General features: G+C 39.4%; 1 protein-coding gene across 1 annotated transcript; it reads right to left on the reverse strand.

The window, feature by feature from the left end:
- Positions 1-909: 909 nt before the first annotated feature.
- LOC138032032 (uncharacterized) lies at positions 910-22,362 on the reverse strand. Its single transcript, XM_068879615.1, has 14 exons — positions 22,133-22,362; positions 20,658-20,960; positions 19,227-19,544; positions 18,227-18,544; positions 17,450-17,761; positions 16,347-16,863; positions 14,182-14,354; positions 10,281-10,607; positions 8,567-8,899; positions 7,732-8,106; positions 7,160-7,483; positions 6,021-6,111; positions 4,444-4,583; positions 910-2,601 (listed from the first exon to the last, which is right to left on the reverse strand). The coding sequence occupies exons 1-14, from the start codon at positions 22,212-22,214 to the stop codon at positions 2,366-2,368; spliced, it is 3,849 nt and encodes a 1,282-aa protein (XP_068735716.1). The 5' UTR covers positions 22,215-22,362; the 3' UTR covers positions 910-2,365.
- Positions 22,363-24,292: the final 1,930 nt, after the last annotated feature.

Below are 24,292 nucleotides of genomic sequence, written 5' to 3' on the forward strand. Positions count from 1 at the left end.
GAAACGAAACCCTATTTCTTTTTGAAATAAAATATAGTTTATCCTTAAATATAAATATAGTATATCCTTAATACCACTATATAGTTAATATCAATATAGTTTCTTGTTAAATGTGTACGAGAAATATGACCAACCCAGGGCCGTAGCAAGTATGCGGCAATCCGAGGCACTTGCCTCGGTCATTTTTTTTCGTGATTTTTTTTGTTAGTAATGCGGGATTCCAGCGCTGTCTTTAAATGTAGGAATCAAACTAATCCAAATACCGACGAAGAGAATTTAACCATGGACATTGCCTCAGTCAGAATTTTTTTCTTGTTATACGGCCATACGAGTTAACTCGATAAAACTGTTTAGTTTACATGGACAATTAGCTAAAAGATTAAGTGCAACCATTTTCTTTGAAGGCTAAAACAAATTCTTATTCCGTGGGATGTTTCCAAGTAGGCAGCCTGTAACAATTTGGACCCGTTATTTTCCTTTTTCTTTCTTTCTTCGTAGTCACAAATTGCAATTAGTCACGTGTTTTGCTTCCCTGTTGGATGGGATTGATACTGGGATAGTCCAGACTATACCAGAGAAATTTGAAAACGGGATTCCCGCACTGACGAAAACGCAACAAAAGTTTTCCGTTCGCACACGAAACCTGATAAGATGTTTCCCGTCCACAGTCCCCAGCATGCGCATATCGAAGCGTGTGATTAAGCCCGCCATCAATTCCCCTCCAGTGTACATCGTAGTGTCCGCATTTTCAGGTTGTACCCAGTGTACTAAATTCTTAAACTGAGCAACTTGACTATGTCTTTGATGCTAAATTTACAGATTAAAGAAGGGAACACTCAGGACAAACTCAATGAGAACATCATTTCGTTTTATTGTTTTATGTTACAAATTGATATCTTTAACGTTAATCGTGAATGGCGAATTCTACAAAAGAATCAAAGTTTTAATTATCTTCAGCCACATGATAAGATTTGTACTGAATTTATCCTGAACATCCTTAATACCACTATTTACACAATCAATGGCTGCCTAAAACTAAGATAGCACATTTTGGGGCAATTCGAAAAGTGCTTGGACCAGGAAACTTTGGGACCAGCAGCGTAATCTTATGAGTACGTTCATGATGTTCTTTGAAGAATGCAACTGCTCTTCTAGTAAATGCTGAATAACTTCAGTTGTACAATGAAAAAGACTAGTATTACTATCAGTTGCAAACATTATTTCCTCCCTTTTGGTGGGACCTAGTTTTGCTTAGCTTGGAACTGGTAATAAAAAGAAGGGACTCTTATCTCTTGCCGAAAGGTTCGATGACATTAATGCTTACACAATTTTTAGCAATTTTATTACATAATCCAGGGGCATCCAACGACCAATTTGTTGTAAAATGTATTATTATATCCCAGTTAATGAAAATAAATGTTATTAAGGCATTTTCAGGTGTTTTTCAGTGTTGCTGGGAAAACATCTGTTCCTTTTTCCCAGCAAGACACACAAGAAATTTCCCAGCCAGCTAGATAAAATTGGTTGGTTTCCCAGCCAGCTGATCAAATTTATTTCCCAGCCAGGAATTCCGCGCACTTTCAAATCCCTCGATCCGAAACGACCGAACAAAAGCGACAAAACCGGGACAAAACAGGTTTTTTCCGCAAGCGCAATCACTCTGACCAGCCGTTGTATGTTTGTGACTACTCTCTTGGAGAGGGAAGGGGTTCCCTTTTTTTTTTTTTGTTTAGTCGTCCTCAGTCTTCAGAGTTTCTACAGCCAGCTCGGGTTGAAATGCTAGAAAAAGTCAGTAATTCCCAGGCAAAACCTCTATGAATAACAAAATTTCCCAGCCAGCTCATCGAAACACCTGTATTTTTGCCAGCCAGCAAGATTCCTCTGGGGAACAGATAATGTGAGGAACAGATTCGTTGGGTGCCCCTGATAATCTAGCTGTGTAAAATCATTGTTCTTATGTAAAGCTGATAGGTAGTTTATACTCGATTCCGCGTTGGTTAATATTTCCTTCCGCCATATTTTGATTTCAATCTTTATCAAACTCTCGCTACGAGAGGGAGGAATTGGGGGAAAGGGAGGAGGCAAAAATGGGGGGAAAATCCCCGTTTTCGAAAATATTCGGATACGTGTAAATGGGGTCTTAGGTTTGGAGGCCCTCCCAGGGGTTTTGGGGAACAAGGGAGCGTGACTAATTTGAATTGCCCCTTAAATACCACAAACAATCACTGAAACTTCTAACTTAAAATTGACCCTAATAACGCTAACCATATATATCGCTTGAAAGTGGACTTAAAGGGACACATTGTGGCAATTGGTCAGGCTTACATTTCGACGAAAGGGCCCTCTGGAAGCAATACAGTCGATTTCATAAGTTTTGCATGGCTCTCTTCGTCTTTGAGTTCATGCTTATAACACTTGGTCTGTTGTCATTCTTCTGCTCAGTGTAAGGAGGAGGAGGCCCATTGAAGCTAAGGGATCTTCTCTGAGGGTCCGCTCTGATAGGTATTTTACTTCGGGGTGGCGGTGCTGTTGGTTCCTCATTCTCATCCGAATCACTTTCTGTGTCGCTTAAGAACATTGGTCCGTTCTTTAAAAATGTCCCTAGAGGAAAGAAAACCAAATTATTCACTATTTAGCTGGCATATATACTCTAAAACCCCAAAACACCATAAGACTCCTTATTACACATAACATGAGAATTTTATTCCATAAAGCTCATTTGTACAAATCTATACGCTTTATAACACATATGGAAAAGGCTTATACAGCCAATCAGAATGACATACAGCTATTTCACATGCGGAAGTATAACCAATCAACGATAGCGTAAAGGCCTCTCCAAGCCAATCACTCGTGCATCTCTAGCGTCTCGGGCAAATCGTACTTTTGTTATTGAATTAAATTAAATTTGCATTTGGTTCTATTGTTAGTGAGTTTTCTTTTCTAATTTACATTCAGAAAACTATTTCAATGAAAATTCTCGTCTTATGTGTAATAAACAGCTCACGACATAGAAAGTGCTTTGTACGGGTTATATTCACTCGTTGTTTGTGTCAAAAACCCTCACTCGCTCGTTCCTCGCTCGTTCGGGTTTTTGACACAAACAACTCGTGAATAAAACCCCGTACGCCGCACTTTCTATGAAGTAAACTATATGTACTGTTCTACTAAGCATATAGCGGCTCGAATTTCTAAAAATATGGAAAATGAAAACAACGTCTTTTCTTAACCATGATGTTCCGCGCACGCGCATTTGGCACGCCGAGTTCCGCTTTTAATCCACTTTTCGGAAAGTTTTTGAACGCTGTTTAAACATTAATTCTTGACATATCAATTCGCTGAGACTCAGAAAACAGAAATGAATTATTAATCTGGAAACATGAATTAAAATCCCTCACCGTGTTGCCCTCGAATCATACGTCAAGGCCTTTCAATACAAAGTTCTTACCTCTATACTCTACACTAACACAAAATTGCACAAGATCGGTTTAAGACCGAATGATCTGTGCAGTTTTTGCAAGGCTCAGTCAGAAACTTTAAGCCACTTTTTTTATCACTGTTCACATTCCAGACATTTCTGGACTGATTTTGAGTCTTACTGGCATTTTTTATCCAATCAACTGGTACACCTCTCTTTGGAAAATGTTTTATATGGAATAATATCGCAACAATTCCCTTTACTTAATTTACTCATTGTTATCGTTGGAAATTGTTTTTGTGGGACTGCAGAAGAAGCCAAATTAATCCAGATATTACTGGGTTTAAGAACAAAATTGTTCGCAAGTGCGAAACAGAAAGGAATTAAAAACACGAAAGACTATTTTAAAAAGAAATGGGTGCTCATACCAACTCGATAAGCCTACTAGCCTGTTGTTCTACTGTTTGTTGTTGTTGTGGTTGTGTCTGTTTGTGTCTCTCTTTCCAGTTATTTATAATGTAAGGCGTTTTATCCTAACATAAAAATCTACCCTTCAATCTTTAATTTCTCAATAATTAATGTGTTGTAGTTCATTGTGGTAAAACATTGATAATTAATTTGTCTATAAATAAATAAATTAATGTAATGTAACAAAAACATGGCTTCATAGAGTTCCAACCCATCGTGCCCGATTTACTTTCGCGGGTTTGAGTCAAATTGCTTCCTACTTTCAATACCATAATAGACATTTTGTGTATCATCCACTTTTCCAACAAAAGCACCGAAAATTAACTGAAGTATTGGTCGCAAAAAAAAAGTACACAGCAGAGGCCGTGATTGTCTTGCTAACCTCCTGGCAGAATTTCACTTCAGTCTCCTGGCCTCAAGCGAGTGAAAGTGCGAAGGTTTTTTCATTTCATAAGAATTTTAGCTTTAAATTCTTAATTAACTCGTAAAAATATCTTTCGAGCTTTCCTATGCTTAGGAAGAGAGATTGAAGTAAACTAACAAATGATCTCACTTACCCGAATTATTAAACTGTTGACCAAATTGTTGTAGATTCCATCCTTGCGGTAGCATCTCTAACTTTCTTTGCGATTCACCGCTCTCGTTTATCATGGTGAAGTGATCACTTGGTTCATCTTTGGATCGCAAGCGCCGTCCTCTGTACAAGAAAGGGAATTTTAGCAAAAACGACTCGACACCAAAGAAAATATCACTAAATAATATAAACACTTATGCGGTCGTTGCTAATAATAATTGAAATGACTAGAGAACACTGGATTGATAGAAACGCGGTTAAACTAAATACTGAGGTAACGAAAATCATGCTCACATTCTCGCCCAGGCCCCAGTTGTTCAAAATTGGATAACTATATCCACCGCATACCGGTGGCTCAGTTGGTTGAGCACCAGGCTGCCATACAGGAGGTCGTGAGTTTGACTCCGGCCGGACCAACACTTATGGTCTTAAAATAACTAATGATAAAGTGCTTCCTTTGTAAAGACATTTGCAATGGCTAGACTCTCTAGTCTTCTTGGATAAGGACGATAAACCGTAGGCCCCGTCTCACAACCTTTCAATGTTCATAATCCTGTGGGACCTAAAAGAACCCATATACTTGTCACTTGTTCCGGGTGTTGTGGTCTGTCCTCTGTGGTGTAACATGGTTGGGAGGGTAAATGCTCGGAGATACTAACTACACCAAGCTACTCTAAAATCCGAGGATATTAAATAAAGCTAAGATATGATATGCATGATGTAATATTTAACAATTAGACCCATAGCCTGCAAGGGCGCCCGAAAATGTTGTACTCTTTGCAGGAATAAATGAGTCAAAGTCATCTTTTTGTGTTATATTATTTCACTGTTTTAATATATACTAAAACAACTATTCACCTCAGTGTCGGTGGCTACTGGTGGCTATCTACCACTAGCCACCTTCACTTCGGTGAATAGTTGCTAATTATCCACTGGATACAGTCGAACAACTGGGACCAGAACCTCAAATCTTGTAATGTTACGTTGCTGTATTTTAGATGACAGAACGAAATCAGCTAAAATGCTTTCCTCGTGAGTTTCATCGCGTTTTCGTCTTCTTTAATGATGGAGTTTGTGAAAGGTCAATTGAACATTGCGATTAAACGAAGAGTGAACAGACAGATCAACGCACTTCGCGTTTTTAATACTCCTCCTTTTCATTCGAGTCATACGGGAAACATTTTTCTGCAGCTTACATTGAGCCCATTTATTTGGTCTGTTAATCAAAGCAGTAATCAGAGGGGATTCCTGCGGTTATGCAAAACGTGTGTGAAACAGAACTAGGCCACGAATTCTCTCCAAATATTTAATACTATCCTTGATTGCCTTCATTTGTGCTCATGGAGGCGAGAATTGGTCACTTCTTGGCGGAATAATTGAAAATCGAGACAGCCGACACTTTAAGGTCCTTTAAAGCTGTGTGTGCAACTTCGCCACTTTGCCTCAAATTCTCCGAGGTTTTTGCTCGGCTTGCGCCTGTTATGCTGAAAATCATTTACACGTACGGAGCTACCATAGAGTACCCGGGCATCATTTTCTTACAAGTATCTGAACTCTTACCTATGCCAGCAAGTCAATATAGTCCACAATATCCCTGTTAATCCAATACCTATGGCTATAGATCCAACCACTATATACCATAGACTCCAGTCTAAAACGACAGGTAGGCAACTGATCAGTAACACTTTTTAATCGTTATAACGATTCAGATTGAGTTTCATTGCACTCAACGGGCTTGTTGCGCATTCATATGAAAACTGGAACGCTTTGACAAAAAGTAACCATCCTTTTTTTTTTAATTTATTAATTCAGAGGACTTATTTTGAATCTCGTGAAACCAATTTCAAAGCATTGATTGATTGATTGACTTGCGTTTACTCGGTCACTAAAAAAAACGCCCGATAGAAAGTAAAAAAAATTAGCCTTGTTCAATTCATTTGATAAGAGTTGGGAAATTGAAATAATACGAAATTTGGTCTTAGAGAGCGTCTTGCTATAAACAAATTACAAACGCTTTAAGGACTTGTCAAATCAAGTTACCTTCTAAGTTTTAATTAATGAAGCTTTTACGTTCAATTATGCAGGGAAACATAGCTGAGAGAAGATAGAATAGCAAAAGACCGTACTGGCCCCTGCATCTTTATACAATTTCAGGATTATTTTGTAAATCGAGCTGCGTTTTCATAAATAGCTCAATGATTATGACATGCACGTTTAGCGCTAATTTCTGGGGAGAATGATAAAGCGCAACGAGCTTAAGCTAAGAGGCAAGATTCTCTCATAAGAGGGTAAGCAGAGATGAGCACTCGCCTCCAACCAATGTGGCCCGGCTTCGATTCCCAGATCCGGCGTCATAAGGGGGTTGAGGTTTTTGGTTCTCTACTCTTCTTCGAGAGGTTTTTCTCCGGGTACTCCGGTTTTCCCATCTCCTCAAAAACCAACATTTGATTTGATTTGCGTTATTTTGTTAATTTCAGTTTACAGTGTCCCCAATTAGTACTCTAGGCGCTAGAAGACTAGTCACTTAAATAAAGTTCCTTTCCTTTTATACAGTTTCATAATTATCTGGTAAATCGGGCTAAATTTTCAGAAATAGCTCAATGCTTATGCCTACACTTTTAATATTTAGCGCTGGGAAGAATGATTAAAACACAAGGAAATTAAGCTATGAGGTTTTTCTACACCGCGTTACGACCCACCTGAACCTTGCTCCTCCACTTTCTTCCTAGATGTAATATATGCCATCTGAGAACCCTTATTGGCTACTTGATTGACAGGAACAGGAATGCAAAGCTCTTTACTTGCACAGTCCCCCGCGTAGCAGTTTTCGCCCAAAAGCAAGGCCAGGTCGCACGTCTGCTCAGCGCAACATAGTGCTGCGCATGTCTCAATGCTATCCACTTCCGCTATTTGAGTAAAGTTTCCTGCTCGGAGGCCTCCCAGTAAGGTGTGGTTGTAAAGGATGTGGCTACGGGTGCATTTGGGGATTGATGGATAGCCAGCACCTTCGTCTTCTAAAAGCTCTATTTAAATTGAGAATTGAAAGAACTCTTGATCTGTGTACTCTTCACTCCATTATTTAAACTAGCCCAACACATGTTGACTTCTTATTAGACAACGAATCAACTTTCTCTGTATTGGCAAAGGACGAATTGAGAAAGGACAGAAAGCGGCATTTACGAAGGCGTCAAAGTGTTTGAATGAAGTTGGCACCACAAGAGTTTAAAGAAATGTAATATGTTTCCTCTATAGAAGGAGTGTGTTTCCTTACCTTCCTCTGTAATTTTTGGAGCCCATTTTAGAAAAGCTATTCTGGGGTAGAACCTGGACGGCTGGGCAGGTATAGTTTGACAAACACGATCACTGTAACATGACACGGAGTAACAATAACTTCCCAACATGAAGGCCATGTCACCCTGACCAAGGTCACATGACTTGCCAATGCACTCCTGCATATTCTTGGTCTTGCCTAGTGAGGTGAAGTTGCCTGATTTAATGCCTCCAAGCAATGTAACATTCGGGTAGATTTTGCTGGAAGAGCACGTGCTGGTTTTGAGTATAGTGGGGTGGGGAAGTTTGTCGCTGATTATTTCGTGAATTTTCATCGTTGGTACTTCTGGCCTCGGGACGGTTGGCAGGACGTTTGCTATAAGAAAACAAATATCAATTCATGGCTTTTTAAATTATTAAGAAACGAGGGAAACTGAAGCATTCTCTCAAATCATGGAAATGGTCCAAGCTTTTGAAATGGTTCAGATGACCAGACGCGGTGTCCCAGTAAGTTTAAAGGATTTTGTCGTTCGTCCTTTTTATGGTCCGGTCAGGGACATCCTTTGTTGAATACTGAATCCCGTTGGGAAATAGAAAATTCTCTCCCTTTCTGGTGACCAGGAGCTCATTTTCCAAAGCTTGACGTTTCTGCGCCTTCGAATGAAAAGGACCACACTGAATAAAGCATCTTACATGATTGTTTTGAAATAAGCGTTGGTCGTTTCATCACTTATGAAACTTAGCTTTGTGGAAAGCCGTATCGAATTTATTTTACCATAACTCAAACTATACGTTTAAAATACGGAGGTATGTGTAACACTACTGAAAGTACGCACCTTTTCTCGACAGGATAGGGTTAGGTTTGGGTCTTTGCAACTCTCGGCGCCTGATAAAAGCTATCTGGGGTTCATATTTCGTGGGTCTTGCCTTTACCGCTTGACAGAGCTCCTCGCTAAAACAATCCACTGCAATACAGGTCCCTCCAATCATAAAGGCCAGGTCGCATGTCTTGCGCTCACAGCATAACGCAATGCACATGTGCATATTTTTCTCATCACCAAGGTCACTAAAGTTTCCCGCCTTTATCCCTCCCCTTAAAGTCACGTTCTTTAGAATTGGACTCTGTGTGCAATGAAGTTCTTCTTGGGTTGACGGATCCTCTACGGAAACTGAAATGATAGGCTCGCAATGAGTGCAAAAGCTTAACGGGAAAAAAAACAGGAGGGCTTCTCGCGAGAAAGGAATATTCAAGGTTTCAAGGCTTCAAGGTTTAAAGGTTTTATTTACCATGATTACATATGATGTATCCGATTTAATAAACAAAATACAAAAAAATTGTAAAAAAGGCGAGGAAGCCCATAAAGAAACTATAAGAGCTTATGGAGCTATGGGCTTCCTCAAATTAGACTAAGAAATTAAGTTTAAGATAGCACTGGGACGTAATACAATATATCATTAAAAAGACGAAAGAGTGCACACACACACATTTATCCACAAAAATACAAAATCGTAAATACTTCGAAGAATTTGATGCTACTAACGATAAAGAAGAAATCTTTTAAGGTTTTTGCAAAACTGAGCGGTAGATCCAGATGACTTAATTTGACTGTCAAGAGAATTGAAAAATTTAGGGCCTTGAAAGCGGATTGAAAATTTTCGTATATTAGTTCGAACTAATGGAATATAAAAATTGGAATTGGATGAGTTTCTAGTGTAATAAGGATGAATATAATTAGCCAGTGTAAACATGTCATTAAATGAATTCGGAAGTAAACCTTTAGAGAAGAAAAACATAAACTTGCCTAAATGAAAAAAAACAACATTACTCAATTTTAAAACTTCGAGATCTCGAAAAATAGGATCTGTATGGGAATCAAAGGGAACTTTAGCAACAATTCTAATTGCTTTCTTCTTGAAAATAACTATTCTTTTTAAGTTAGAATTATAGGTCAATCCCCACACAGAAACGCAGTAAATTAAGTATGGATAAATTAAGCTATAATACAAAATACGAAGAAAGGCTGTAGAAAGGCAAAAACTTGACCTGTACAGGATACCAATGGACTTTGAAATTTTTCTGGATACATTTAAGATGTGAGGTTAATCAGAGAAAGGCGCCAAGTGCCAGAGAGAAAGAGGAATGCACTAAATCCAATAACCCTTATATTGACAGGCTTTCAAAGAAATACAAAACGTTAGAAAATTGCAAACAAAATGCAAACAGCCTCCAATGTCATTAATTTGAAGCTGAAAATTAGCCTGAGAGCAGACGTTTCCTATTTCCTTTGTTCCCTGCGTAAAAAGGCCTCTTTACCGCGCCAACTGTATCATTGTAGTCCTGCTATCAAGGCCTATCAACAAACGAGATGCCTATTACTGACTCTTGTTTGCGCTGACATATATATCAGTGTGAAAATGATTTGTTCTCGTTTAACTGAAAAGTAATTCGAGAAATGACAGAGTTACATGGAATTGCTACGAACTGCGCTGTTTGCACCTGCTTTGATTGGTTGTAGTAATTACTTTGGTATTCTCTAACTTCTCTATTACCTGCAATTTGATCCTTGGCTGGATTAACCACAATGGGTCTCACTGCTGCAATTTTCACCGTCAAATTACTCGATTTGACTGTTTTTATCTCGCAATGTTCCTGACTGAAGCAATCCACTCCATAACAATGCTTTCCAGGCATAAATGCCATTTCGCAATCGTCTTTATCACAACACATCTGAATGCATGTCTCCATGTCGTTTGCCATTCCCAGTCGCGAAAATTTTCCCGCACGCAGCTCGTGAGTTAGTGTAACATTCGTTAGAACTGGACCATGAGGGCATTTCAAAGGTCTAACGTTTGTGATTTCAGACTCCCAGCCTTTGTCTAAAAAGAGAAAATACTATATTTTTTCTGACTAATCCCTCACTAAGGAAGCACGCACTGATTGGCCAATCTTACGGGCTTCATGGTTTTTTCCCACGCAAATCAGTTGACCAAAAGATATAATAAATATCTTACTCACGGCTTATCTCAATTTCTCGGGCAGTACTTCAGTTGCCGCTTGTATTTTTTCAGTACAAGTTATGTCGGTTAGAAAATGGAAATTATTAAGTCACTGGTCATATCTACTGCCTCTACGGGCTCATTACGAACTCACAAAATGACCAGATTACAGTTGGCTTGATAGCTCAGTTTGTATAGCATTGCATTAGAATCGCAGAGGACATGGGTTCAAGTCCTGCTCAAGCCTGATTTTCTTGTTTTCCTTTTGTTATAGCCTGTTCCAGGCTCTCCCAGATAGTCGGGAAAACAAAAACAACTGCGTGTGGGGGCTTGGGTTGAGGCGACCGAAGTCCCCACGTGTTTTTCACACTCGGTTGTGTTCGTTTCCCCGACTATCTGGGGGCCTGGAACAGGATACTTTTTTTAAAACCCATTCTATACCTTTTCTCTACCTTGAATTCAACCTCGTTCCCAGAGTCTCTCTTCTCTGCCTCCACTGTCGTTGAGAAAAGACTCTGGTTCACACTGGTCTCGTGGCACTCGTCGACAAACATTTTCCCACTGGGGTAGTGTTTTCGTTTAACTGGGCGAGACGTATTCGTTTGACAAGGCTTTGTTTAAATAAGTAATGTTTATCTTACAATGTAAGTATCAAAAAGGTCAAAAGAGCTGAAGTTATATTTATGCAACTATTGGTGACACAAATTTATGCGTCTAAAATATTCGGGGTCAGAGCTGTTTAAATCAGTTACAGAATTTGTGTGAATTATGTACATTATACTTATTTACACTTTACTACTGAGCAATTTTAGTTTTAAACAATTTTAAAGCGAAATTGATTTGTTTCAGCCATCACGTGCTTCAATGAATGCACTATAAAACAACTTCCAATGATATCGCGTTATACTTCAGTGATATCGATCAAAGGGTAATTTGTGCAATAAATTTACCAATAACGACAGTTTATTCTAGTCTCAAGCTTACATATCCAAGCACATGTGCTTTACGTTTAAGGGAAACTGTAAATTTAATTAAATAAAAATATATTACTAAATTCAAATGCTGGGTAGGACCTCGTATGAAGTTCATTCCCGGAATCGATCCCGGGATGACTTAGTGGATCGCAAATGCTCTCATGACGTCGCAAACACTGCTTCCGTACAAGAACATTTTGACAGACCTTTTAATGAAATTGGACAAGTACGACAAACGAAAATGGATTTGGTTAAATAAACCACTTGTCAACTTGATTCTAACTTCTTCCTCCGCGAGAAAGATTCAATGATAAACCACCGTTAACCATACTTTATGGCATATACAGTATATTACTTCCAGCCCCAAGATGCATAAGTTGACAGAAGTCTTGTTTGTCTCATTCTACTTCAGTGCTCCAGCGAAATTCTTCAGACTTACCCCTGTCTGTTGTGCAAGAGAACTGTGCAATGCAGAAAAGTTTCATCTACGTCTCATCTGTTTTCTAAATTACTGCTTTTATTTTGCTTTGATGAGATTGAAGAAAACTTTATGGCAATAGGAAACACGATGCTTTGCTCTACACTTTCTTGCTTTGGCAGCGATGCGACCCAATTTAAGATGCACTCACTTACCCGTCAAACCGCGAGAAATCTTGGAAAGCAAACCAAAAACCAGGACCGCTTTTCCAAGGTCCATACCCTTCACGCCACTGTAGTTTCTCGATTCACCGTTGTGTTTCGACTTTTAGGGCGTCTGCAACTTGTTGTGATACGACAAAATTTGGGTGAGGTTGCTTTGCGATGCCCTCATCGTTCCACGTGGTTAGCCTCATTTCCTATGCAACAAAGGCCCATAGCTGCCCTTTTGTTGTTTTCAACTTGGAGTTTCCTCAGCTGTCCCGTGATCTTATTACGTACCACTCCTGTTGCCATGGAGATATAAGCTGTTTAAAACAATGGGTGTTTTATCAAAAATCATCTGTCAAACCGATATTGATTTGACGACAGGTAATTAGCGGGTAGTCGTTTGTGATAAGGACAAAGCGTCAGTAGAAAATTGAGCTATCATAAAAATTATTGTTCGGTTGTCTTCAAATGTATAGTTTCATCGGTTGTTGTATCAAAGAGATTTGGGCCGCGATAACAGACTGTGAGCAGCCTCTTGTGCACGAAAATCGTTGAAACGAACAGTCACTTCAAAATGGCTGAAACTTAGGGTCGCAAATACAACGGGCATTGGTTAAAGCGAAACGCCAGCGGTATTTGCGACTCGCAGCTTTATCCTTGGTAAGTTCAACGTACGCGTTCGTTTCAACGATCCTAGGGAAAAAGAGAGACTACTCGCTGTCTACCGCGATAACGGCTAGTTAACATTCATTTTCGAATTTGCTTTAATTTTATTATGGTGGTTCCTATTAACTATGGATTACCACCTCACCCCTGTCAGACGATAATGGGTATTACCTTTCCGACGAGGCGATCTCCGGCCCATCTCCCTACTTGCATTCAGTGACCGGAGATACTGACGTCGCACGATGGGAACTAGCTTCGTCATGACTATCGAATTGTATCCACCCTATCGGGATCCCTCAATCCCTACGTGACTGTAGATACTGTCCACCGAAAATGTCACAAAATCACTGAAATTCCCTTTCAGGACGGTGCCTACTAATTCAAAGGTAATTTTGCCCCGGTTTATGATTATGCGGGAAATGTAGATCTTAACAAGTGCTATTGAAATCGAAAAAGAAAATTGGGGGTAACCGCGCATTTTTCTAAGATAATTCATGGACAATGTTTGTAAAAAGCTTAAAAATACAAAGCAATGTATGGCGTTCTTTCTCAAACTAAAGCTTAATTATCTCTGAAAAATGCATGGTTGCCCTCAATTTTCTTTTTGAATACCAAGAGTACTTGCTAAGTTCTGTTTTCTCCGCATAGTTTTAAACCGCGCAAAATACCCATGTGTTAGTAAGAACCGCCAATAAGCCCAATATCTTTAGATGAGCAGAACGTATGCGCAATAATAATAGTAGGCACCGTTCTTGAAGGCTTTAAAGGAAAACAAAACCCGAAGTTTATTTGATTAATTCTACAAGGAAGAGAGTAAGTTCGAAAACGCATTCTTAAGACCTCTTCCTGTAACGTGAAACGTACCCTCCCAATTGGATCACGCCATGTTAAAACTAAGCTTACACTAAAACAAACAGAAAATGCAGCTTTTCTCCTATGATAATTCTTTATTTCAAGCTTATTTTAAAATACAAAACTATGCTTTTTATAAACATATGTATAAAAAATATACAAACAGTATTAAAACTATTATATTAACTTGGTTGTTATGGCAACATTTTTAAGCAACGACAACACCGACGAAAACACCTTAAGAAATATCACTGCACTGTAATCGAAAGTCTACAAGTAAGTACCATAACTAGGCCGATATTGAAATAAAGATAGAGAGTGACCGATTCACTTACATCTTATCTTGCGCCGTTCACTTAGACTTAGAACGTAATAAATTTTAAGATTCCAATGCAAGTTGCTGTGTTGCAGAGTATGGAAAGGAAATGCATTCAAATACATGCTACACCTTCTTAGCGTTGCCGTTGCCGTTTCCGTTGCATTAAACGTCGTAGCTGCTTTCAATTGGCTGTGGCAAAAATCGAACCGAAACATTTACTCTGATTAATTACAATAACCCAAAAATAGCACTAATTTCGTGTAACTTGCCCCAAGCGCTGGAAATAGGCAGCTTCAAGTCGAGATTGGTTTTTCTTCTCTCTGGTGAAAGGGCAGGGTGAGATTTTTCAGTCAATCGCAATCTAAATCGGGTAACTTATGCCTTTCGATATATTTAAATTCAGCTTGAAAGAGAGGTTTAGAGGACAAAGACAAAGTAAAGTGGATGATATGCAAATATTTTTCACCATCATTCCAAGGTGTTTCTACCGTTTTTGTCCTCACTACCTCACTACCTCACCATCAAGCTGAATATTTGATATTTTTACCAAAACTGCTTGTAATCTCGCAATCTGATTGGCTAATTTGCCGTTGTCGATAAGAGTCCAGACAACGCCACTCGCGTCATGCTTGCGTCAAGTTGTCACGCAATGTAATAGCCAATCAGGAAGGCTCATTTTGGGAAATAAACCAATCATATTGCGACAAAGTTATAGACAACGCTTGCTCTTTCTTTGAGTTATGATTTTGGTCACGCTCTGAAATAAAAACTTTCATTGGCGTTGGCACTGAGTCCACAACATTTTGACCACTGTGATGACGAATATCGTTGTCGATAAGAGTACAGACAACGCTGAACCACTTTCGATTTGTGAATTCGAAAATGGCCTATTCAAAACCACATATACTACTCACTCTATGACCGGCCAAATTAACGCCCTGCAATTAACGTTGAGGTCCGATCTACCAAGAGAGGCTATAATCGTTTTTCTACCATTATTTCTTGGTCCGGACTGTTTGTAACGACACCCTTTTTTTAAATTTACAGTATCATGCTTGCCGTTCATGCCCCAAATTGTAGTGGAACTCAGCTTTCAAGTAAAATCATGCTCTAAATATGTTTCAATGAATTCTCAAAGAAAACTGGAAGTATATGGATGAATTTCCCAAAGGTATCCTCATGATACCTTGCGGTGTAGATCCAAACGACGATACTTCCATATTATTGGTCTTCACCACTTTGAACAAATAAAATATATTTTACGCAATAGTATATAGTCTATTTTACAATAAAAGCAAAGACGGACAGTGAAAACGGTTTTTGACCTATGAGGAGGTTTGCAACCAATTTTGAAAGACACAGATGACGATGGTGTAATGTACAATTACTTGTGGACCTAACAGAGCTAATGATAAAATCCTTTGTTCATGTCATCCAACATGCATGGAGGGGATTACCTAACTTCAAAACGACTTACTCCTTGCCTTCCAATAGGCCATTTGCACTATGGGGTGAAAAATGGCCCGTCAAAATGCTCTCTCACTCTGATTTCTCTGCTCTCCTGAGAGCAAAAAGACAATCAATAGAATTTTTCTGACAAGAGAAGCCACTATGGTCTTGGCCTATTCAAGAAAAACGGCTAATTGAATTGTGCGAGACATTATTCCAAAGTAACTTGATAGTTTTAACACTCTTGAAACAAGCACGCATACACGCACACAAAAGTGTTCTACTCCAAATAGTCATAGTTTTAACCAAATTTCGACCCTTTTTAGTGGTTTACTTTTATTAACCTGTGGATTAAAAACCTTGTAAAGCAGAACCATCGAAATGTTATCCGGATGTCGTAAGTGTTTACTCTTACGGTCTTTCCTCACTTTGTGACTGGAAAACATAAATCCCGTATCTCGAGCTAAGAGCAGATACTTTTAAATGATAAAGGGTGTTTGTTTTAACCACTGATGGCAACGGTGAAGAGTCCCCTTGAAAAGGTCAATATGAAGGTTGCTTGGCAACGGAGAAAGAACAACCATAAAGGACACAGTTGTCTCTTGCCACTGCATGTACCGCGCGCGAACGTTGCATATGAGACAACACGACCAGGCTCAGTAGGAAATAGATTTGACCGCGTAACCTGTGGAGTGGGCAGCTTTCTTCAGTTGCATAACGTACTTACTTTACTTCCTCGTCAGCCAATCATATTTGCTTCTTCGATTTGCTTTTCTGTGTATTCGACACTTGAATCTGTCCTTGCCTACATTTCGCTCAATGTTACTTGCTCTCTTGTCAATGAACCGATCTTGAATAGCTCTTCGTTTTAAGCGTTTACTCCGACGAGAAATCACTGGTGTGACAGTCAATTCACTCTTTGTTCTCGCATAAATGTAAACAAGTTTTGGGTTGTAAATCGATGACCTCGCTTTCACTGCCTCACAAAGTTTTTCTTCGAAACAAGTCACAGAAAAGCAATTATTCCTGAGCATAAACGCAACATCACAAGTCTTTGAGATACAACAAATCTCCACGCATGCCTGCATGTTTGGGACTTTGCCTCGATCCCGAAAGCGACCCGCGGTGATCCCACCTCGTAAGGTGACGTTTGTCATAACTTCACTGTTTGTACAGTAGCCTTCTTCTTTTGTGTCCAGGTCAGCTTGAGTATCTTGGCTGGGTCTTTCGGCCTCAGCTTGTGGAAATTCTTTAATTAAAATAGGGTGAAAATGATAAATGATGAAGGAAGATGACCAGTCATAAACGCAGAGCAACTTACAAGACCCTTGGCGGGTGAAACTTAAAAAAAAAAAAAAAAAAAAACGAATATCAGCTGCTCATCCTGCCCCGAAAAAAATGTTGGTTAGATCAATCAGGATCCGGGGGCTTTTGCTTTGTTCAAGTGGCACTTGCTACCTCAAAAACGAGATTTTACAAATGACAAATGACGATGGGAGGTAAGTGACAAGTGACAAGTAACAAGTTAAGTGACAAGACGCATGACATGCCTCCCATGACATTAAAAAGAAGACAAGTGATGCATCAGTGACAAACAGATCAGTGAGGGAAAGACTGTATCTCAGAGTCTAAACATAAAATAAAGAGGCTACAAAATCTCCCAATTATATTCGGACAGTTCAAAGATCTACATTATTTAAAACTTATACAGGATTTGCATAAAACCCCTACACATCAACTAATTCGTTTTCAAAACTCATTAAAAAGCCAGAGCATACGAAGTCACGTGATCAGTGACCGTTAAAAGACAGGAAGAGGGTGTAAATAGTGCGCACCTTGCTTGGTATTTCTTTCGATGTCTCTCCTTACGTAAGATAACCGAGGGTAAAAATCGGATGACGGTGCTGGCACCTCCTCACAGAGCTCCTCGGTCGCACACGTGATCGAGTAACAAGAATCACGCAGCATCAGCGCTATGTCGCACGTGTTGCGCTTGCAGCACAAGTTCACGCACGCCTCCATGCCATCCACGTGGCCAATGGGCGTAAACTGGCCTGCAGAGAGTCCACCTCGGAGTGTGACGTCATAGGATATGACACTTGGTCTGCAAGAGACTCCGCCTCCAATTGAAATCTTTTGTGGAAGAACTGGATAAGCGCGAAGTTCAGAGTATCAGCAAAAAAAAAAAAAAGGGGGTGTAAATGACAACAAAAATCAACTTTTCTCTAGCAAATGCTCTGTCTGGTCTTCAAAAGTTGCAGATAGGTACTAATCCAAGGTTTGAAATATTGTACCTTACGATTGTTTTAACCTGATTCTCGACATAACCTCTTCTGGGTTTCTTAGATCGGACACATGTGGGATGTCCAATAACAACACTGCTAATTATAATAAATGGAACTTGAAGTCATAATTATTTTGCGCTTGTATTGGGCAACCTACTATCAAGGTCTTAAAAGAGGACAACAAGCAGTCTCGTTGTGCAGAGAAGAAGTCTCAAAGATTTCAACTTCATTTCTCAAGCACAAGGACACGCCTGCTTTGACGAGTGACGAAAGTAAACCATCATCCCCAATCCACGCTTTCCTCTCTCATTTTTTAACTCAACTCACCTTCTTCGTCTCTTGCTGTTATATATGAAAGTCTTGGACTCAAATTTGTCAATAATCCTGACTTGCGAGCTAGGACCGCCTGACATAACTCCTCATTGTAACAGTTGACTGCGTAACAATTCGCTTCTAACATGAGTGCCACGTCACAATCCTTTCGTCCGCAGCACATCCGAATGCATGTAGACATTTCGCTTATTTTTCCCAAGTCAGTGAAATTACCGGCTTTAACTCCTCCTCTTAGTGTAGAGTTGTACTGTACATCGCTATTTTTGCAAATTAACTTGGAGTTTGTTGTTGGGAGGTTGTTTAAAGTGATGGCTGTAAGTAGATAATAAATGGTTGAGATTAGTACATGTAACTGTTTTTTTTTTGCGGTCCAAACATCTTAACAGCTCAGTTTAACTCATCATTGATCAGTAACTTAAACATGAAATATGCCAAAAAATAACTAATGTGCCAAAAAATAACTAATGAAAATAATAAAGGCCCCTAAGCTCTGTGCACTTTCTTTCGCAAAAGTTAAATCCCAGCAACAACACACATCCTATGCCTTTTTCCTCGGGTTTCACTTTTCAGAGGGTACCAGGGACCTGTTCAGGATTCTTGAAAAGGAAGATCTGTAAAACATCTTTTAAGTATTTCAAAAGCTGAAAAAAGGTTTTCAAGTTCCTCAACGAACATTTTATAGATCCATTTAAAGACCCAGCTAAGATCCTGAAGTCTAGTGAGTAAGTATATTGGACTTAAGAAGAATTGAGAAATGATTCTTTATATATTTTTTTACATATCTTGGCAAGATATTTGAAGACCCATAACTATCCTGGCAAAGTGTTTTGAGTAAATTCTTTGAGATTTTCACGAAGACTCTGCGAATGATGGTTAAAACATTAGTTTTCACCATTGTGGAGCAGATATTTTTTATGGTGCTGTACCCAGTTTTACAGAATATCAACAGAGTTCAGTTTTCATTACAAAGGGAAACCTCCAGGCGCATACTTACCTGAGTCTTCCGTTACATTGGTAACCCATCTTTGCACAAACGCTACAGTGGGCCTGTAATTCTTCGTTTCCGTTTTAACGGTCTTACACAGTTCCTTGTTGTAACAGCCCACAAGGAAACAATGTCCTTTTATCAACATGGCTAAATCACATTTCTCGGAAACGCAGCAAAGTCTTGTACACGAGTCGAAATTCTCCACCGTTCCGACATCTGTGAAATGTCCAGCTCCTATTCCACCTTTCAGGGTGACTCCTTCCTCTGCCTCGATTTCGGTACATTTGAGATTCTGTGGCATTGGTTGAGAACGGCGGATGTTCTCTGTTGAAAAAAAAAAAAAGAATTTACAAGCATAGTTGTAATCATGTCTTCTTAGTGACCTCAAACGCATTCGCACTCGCATTCGCGTTAAATGACTAAGTGTTTGTAATTGTATGCTTCATTACCAACTTGTAAGTTTAAACTGTTTTTAATTTCCGTTCATTACTTTATATTTCAACACGTTAAATAACTAAATGTTTGTAACAATTGTATTCTCCGTTGCCAACTTGCATGTCAACAATAGATAATGCTTTTACTTGGGGAGGCCTAATTTACATAAGCTTAGTAGTTTCTTTTAGGCCTCCTCGCCACCAATGTAATTCAATAATTTTTCTTTCCATCTTCTCTTTTTTGATTGTTCATATTTGTATTTTAATTTCTTCTTTCTGTGGCAAAAAAAAATAAATAAATAAAAAAAAAAAATAAACTACTGAGCAGTTTTATCTTAAGTTTTCGCACTTAGTTTGCTTTTCAGGCTAACTTTGTCTCAAAACACCGCGTAACAGTCACTGTGTGAGTACTCTCACCACCGCGACTTCCCTGCTCTCCTGCCTGTAGCTGTTTTGTTAACCCTTCCTACCAGTTGCAATGAAGCTTCAGTTGAAATTCACAGCACAAGGAAACCTATATTCGACCAAATATCCTTATTGTTAGCGTATTAATCACGATGGATCATAAATTACTGAATGGAATATTACTGCAGTGTGTGCACAGGAACAAAAGACCCTTCAAGTTGGTTTCGACAGCCGATGAGACTCTGGCTGTCACATTAATGACAATAGGTGACGTCAACCATTTCTTCGCTATTCTTGGCTTGCACTCTTGTAATTAGACGGCCATTTTGGTGTACAAAACAAAAGCAAGATGTCGCTATCGTCTTGCATAATAATAGAGCTGTATTCCCAAGACTTTTCGCTATTGTTCAGTACACCAACATGGAAGCCATGACGTCAGATGAAAATCAAGCATGACTCCATTGTATTGTCGGTAGCATCATCATGCTATTGCGTTGAGTACAACTTCCTTCCTTTATCCTTCTCCTCCTTGATTTTCCTGTATCTAACTTTATTTTACTATTCGTATCACAAAACGCAAACCAGAGCTTTGTCCTACCTTCTCCTGTAATTGTGACGTGTGAGATCATCAACGAAGATGGAGCTTTCTTCGCCGGTACAGCAGTGCATAACTCCTCGCTAAAGCATTGCACTCCATAACAATTTTTCCCAGACATCAAAGCGACATCACAGCCTTTTTCCTCGCAGCAGAGTCGAATGCAGAGTTGCATGGCAACGAACTGCGCTAATTTCTTGAATGAGCCGGCGTTTATTCCTCCTCGTAAGGTCACGTTTTGCTGTATTGGACTCTGCAAGCACGACTCAATCGGCCCGGTTGTATGGTGAGTAGTGTTTGATGATGCTATTGGGTTGAATTCGCGCACAGATCGTTAGAGTGCATTCCTGATATACTTTTAAATTTTTAGCACAGTCTAATATTGGGAATAAGGTTGAAACGATGATGTTGAAGGTTAACAGTATGAAAGGCAATGCAACACAATAAATTGGGCTCCCAATTATCTTCCACATGTTTAAACGCTTTGCTCTTTGTATTTCTAAGATTTCAACATCTCCCTTGCTAATGGCTCTAGCAGCCATTAGCTAAGGTAACAATGATTGTACGTCAGATATGAAATGAGATAGCTATAATCATCTCATATCCAACAAGCGCGGGTGGAATAAATTAATTGTTTTATTAAAAACACTAACAAATTGCGGATAAATCTTCCCTTTTTCAAAATACAAGACGACTGTTGCATGCAGTTACAGATATTTGTAGAGCATGGTATTATGGTTTACCATGATGGTTAAGCCAAACAAAACACTAGAATTGCATTATCCAATGATCTAGTTTTTAATAATAGCCTTTAGATCTTACTGAACTCAAGGGCATGCCAAGACCACCACGAAAGCAGCCTAGCTGTATCGAGTTTGAAGTGCTGGTTATCACACGTAGTCACGTGCTGTCCTATCTTTCCCCTGAATAAGCTTTTATTCGGAGGAGAGAAACGACGACCAGATTTGCGTCTGCATGCATTCGCAGCCTAACGATCAAAATTCGTGTTTGCGCCTTACGGCAAAGAGCAAGATACATGGTGCGGCATTTTTCCCGTTGGTTATTGCTAACAGGCTTGGAATAAGTTGAATTGAGATTGAATAAATGCCATTCACTTTTGGAACCGAGCAAATTTCAGCCTGATCACCAGCGTTTGGAGCAAACGTGATTCGAAATCTCTTTGTTGGCGTAAAAGTAGCATTTCACTAAGAAAGCCATCTCAATCATATTTTCCAGCGACATTGCTCATTAATTAAGTAACACATGGGAAGTAAGTGCTTGACGAGCTCGATATTAGCATTTTGAGTCGGCAGATCACTGCTCGCGTGATTGACACAAAGCCTGCATTTTTTCAAGCCAGTAGAATTTTTAAGCGATTCTTCAACAGTCGCAACGTTAATATCCATAGAAATGCGAAGTAAAGAAAAGCAGCTACGTGTCTTAAAATATAAAAAAAAAAACATAAAAAAATATTTCACCTTTTGTGGTGTTTATCTGGGATACCAGTAGTATAAGAACCAAACTGTCGGCGAGAATACAACACAAAAATCTCCTCTTCATGGTACCATGACTGGTTATTTTGCAGGAACAAGGTGCTTTCACCGAAACTACATCCTCAACAAATTCCCTTGGGCTATCCCATATTGAGTTCTTCAGTAAATTGATGCATTTCTTGCCAAAACTCTTGCGAAAACCAACTTTTCCGTCGTTCGACGTCTGCTTCTCAACGAAGTCTTTAATCATTAATTATCCTCGAGGCATAACCTAATCTGACCTAACCAGTGCTTATATTGTTCGCCAGAGCTTACAACTGGTTGTTTTTCGCTTGTAGTTTCGACTCAGCGATTTCAATTAAATCGGTGCAGAGCTCTTTAAATAGTATATAGTTTTAATTAGTGCTGTGTGCTCCACCAGGAGTCTTTATACGCGCGCGTGACTTGGATAATCGATGGTCATCGATGAAATCTTATGATTGGTGATTCAACCCAACAATTTATTTGAAGAAATTGATCACAAAAATTAAGTTGCTTTTTTTCCGCCCAGCCGCCGAAAGCACATGCTGTGAGGAGTGAGACGTCAAGTCAATCAACCAATCGATACGCTACTCTACGATACGATAACTTTATTTAGAAAAGCAGACGCAATTAACCTTTTACAGATTTATAACCTGAGGCCCTTAAAAGTATACCACGGAGGACAGACCACAACACCCTACTCTTTGCGAATTGTGTGTGGGTTCTTTTACCGCCCACAGGGTTATGAACATTGAAGGATTTTGAGACGGAGCCTCCAGTGTACGGTTTATCTTCCTTACCCAAGAAGGCTAAAGAGTCTAACCATTTGCAGATGTCATTGCTATGGCAGCACTTTCTCCTCAGTCATTTAAAGACATGAGATCTTACCGGAGACTGAAGAACTTGTTTTTCTATTTGATTTAACACTGGTTTGCTTTAGACTGAAAACAATGGTTGATATTCTTACAACAATCGACAGAGGACCCTCGCGTCTCTTGCCTTACGACGTGGTTATTACAGCTTTACGTCCCGTCACATCGTTGCCCGAACTGGATGAACTGAACCAGGAAAAACTTGGAACTCTGGTTGCATCAACTGAGAGGACGACTAAGAGCTTTGCTTTTTTCTCTCCCTACCTCGGCCAATTCCCTTTTATCAACTCAGTCAGTTGAGTTTCATTCGCACACCCACTAATGCATCTGGGTTGCAGCGGTCATCAGTGCAAATCCTGTTCAATTTTAATTCTGTACTAATTTTTGCAGGCTGAACACGCTTTTTTTTTTCACATTTCAAATATGTCTAACACATATAGTATTCTTGATCACAGTATCCCCAAAGATCATTACCTTCTATTTGCGTTCGACATTCATAATGGAACGCAATTTCATGGTTATCCTGTGCATTGGGTGAGTTGTAGCAATTTCGTCTGCTTTTTCGGTGCTATCTTGAATTTTGTCCCTCATATATCAAAATAACAATCTTGCACCTCATGATGGTTTGTTCCTATTAGATCTTTTTCGTCTCTAGCTTTCTCCTTTGCTTTCAAATTACGTTAAACAGTGGCCCCAGTATGTTAAAATGAAACTCTTTCAGCCACATGTTTGTCAGCAAGAAATGATTATTGACATTTCGTTTCAAAAGAATTTCAAATTTCAACATTTCCTTAAGCTGCGCGTTGACTTGATAGCTCAATTGGTATGGCACTGCATCAGTATCGCAGAGGTCATGGGTTTGGATCCCGTTCAAGTTTAAATTATTCTGGTTTTTCCCCTGCATGGTGCTGCATAAATAGCACTCCTTTCGCGATGATATGAATTCTGATTCTCTCTGGAGTTCAAGTCTTTATGTTGCAGATAAAATCCGTTCTCAGGTTGAATCCGTTTTTACCTAGGTTAAATTGGTGATCCTCATTTTCTCAAGTGAGCGAATGTGAGAATGATATATACACATGACAAATGAGATGTTTATTGAACCCACTGGGAACTCGGAAAAAATCTGAGCCCCAGATGGGATTCCAGCTTTAATGTGACTGCGCGATGCAGTTATGAGCTATGCTGTCAGTCGTCATTTGACTCTGTAGCTGCGTGATGCAGCTCGAGTCAAAGAACCACATTTCACCCAGCT

This window comes from Montipora capricornis, chromosome 14, assembly GCF_036669925.1.
Source record: "Montipora capricornis isolate CH-2021 chromosome 14, ASM3666992v2, whole genome shotgun sequence".
Classification (NCBI taxonomy): Eukaryota; Metazoa; Cnidaria; class Anthozoa; order Scleractinia; family Acroporidae; genus Montipora; species Montipora capricornis.

Bases quoted from the DNA above. Each gene is read 5' to 3' on its own strand.
- LOC138032032 (XM_068879615.1), bottom strand. From the start codon at position 22,214: ATGAAGAGGAGATTTTTGTGTTGTATTCTCGCCGACAGTTTGGTTCTT. The intron at 8,107-8,566 runs GTGCGTACTTTC...GTTTTCTTATAG, and splicing joins CCCTATCCTGTCGAGAAAAG to CAAACGTCCTGCCAACCGTC. The intron at 7,484-7,731 runs GTAAGGAAACAC...CAATTTAAATAG, and splicing joins TCCAAAAATTACAGAGGAAG to AGCTTTTAGAAGACGAAGGT.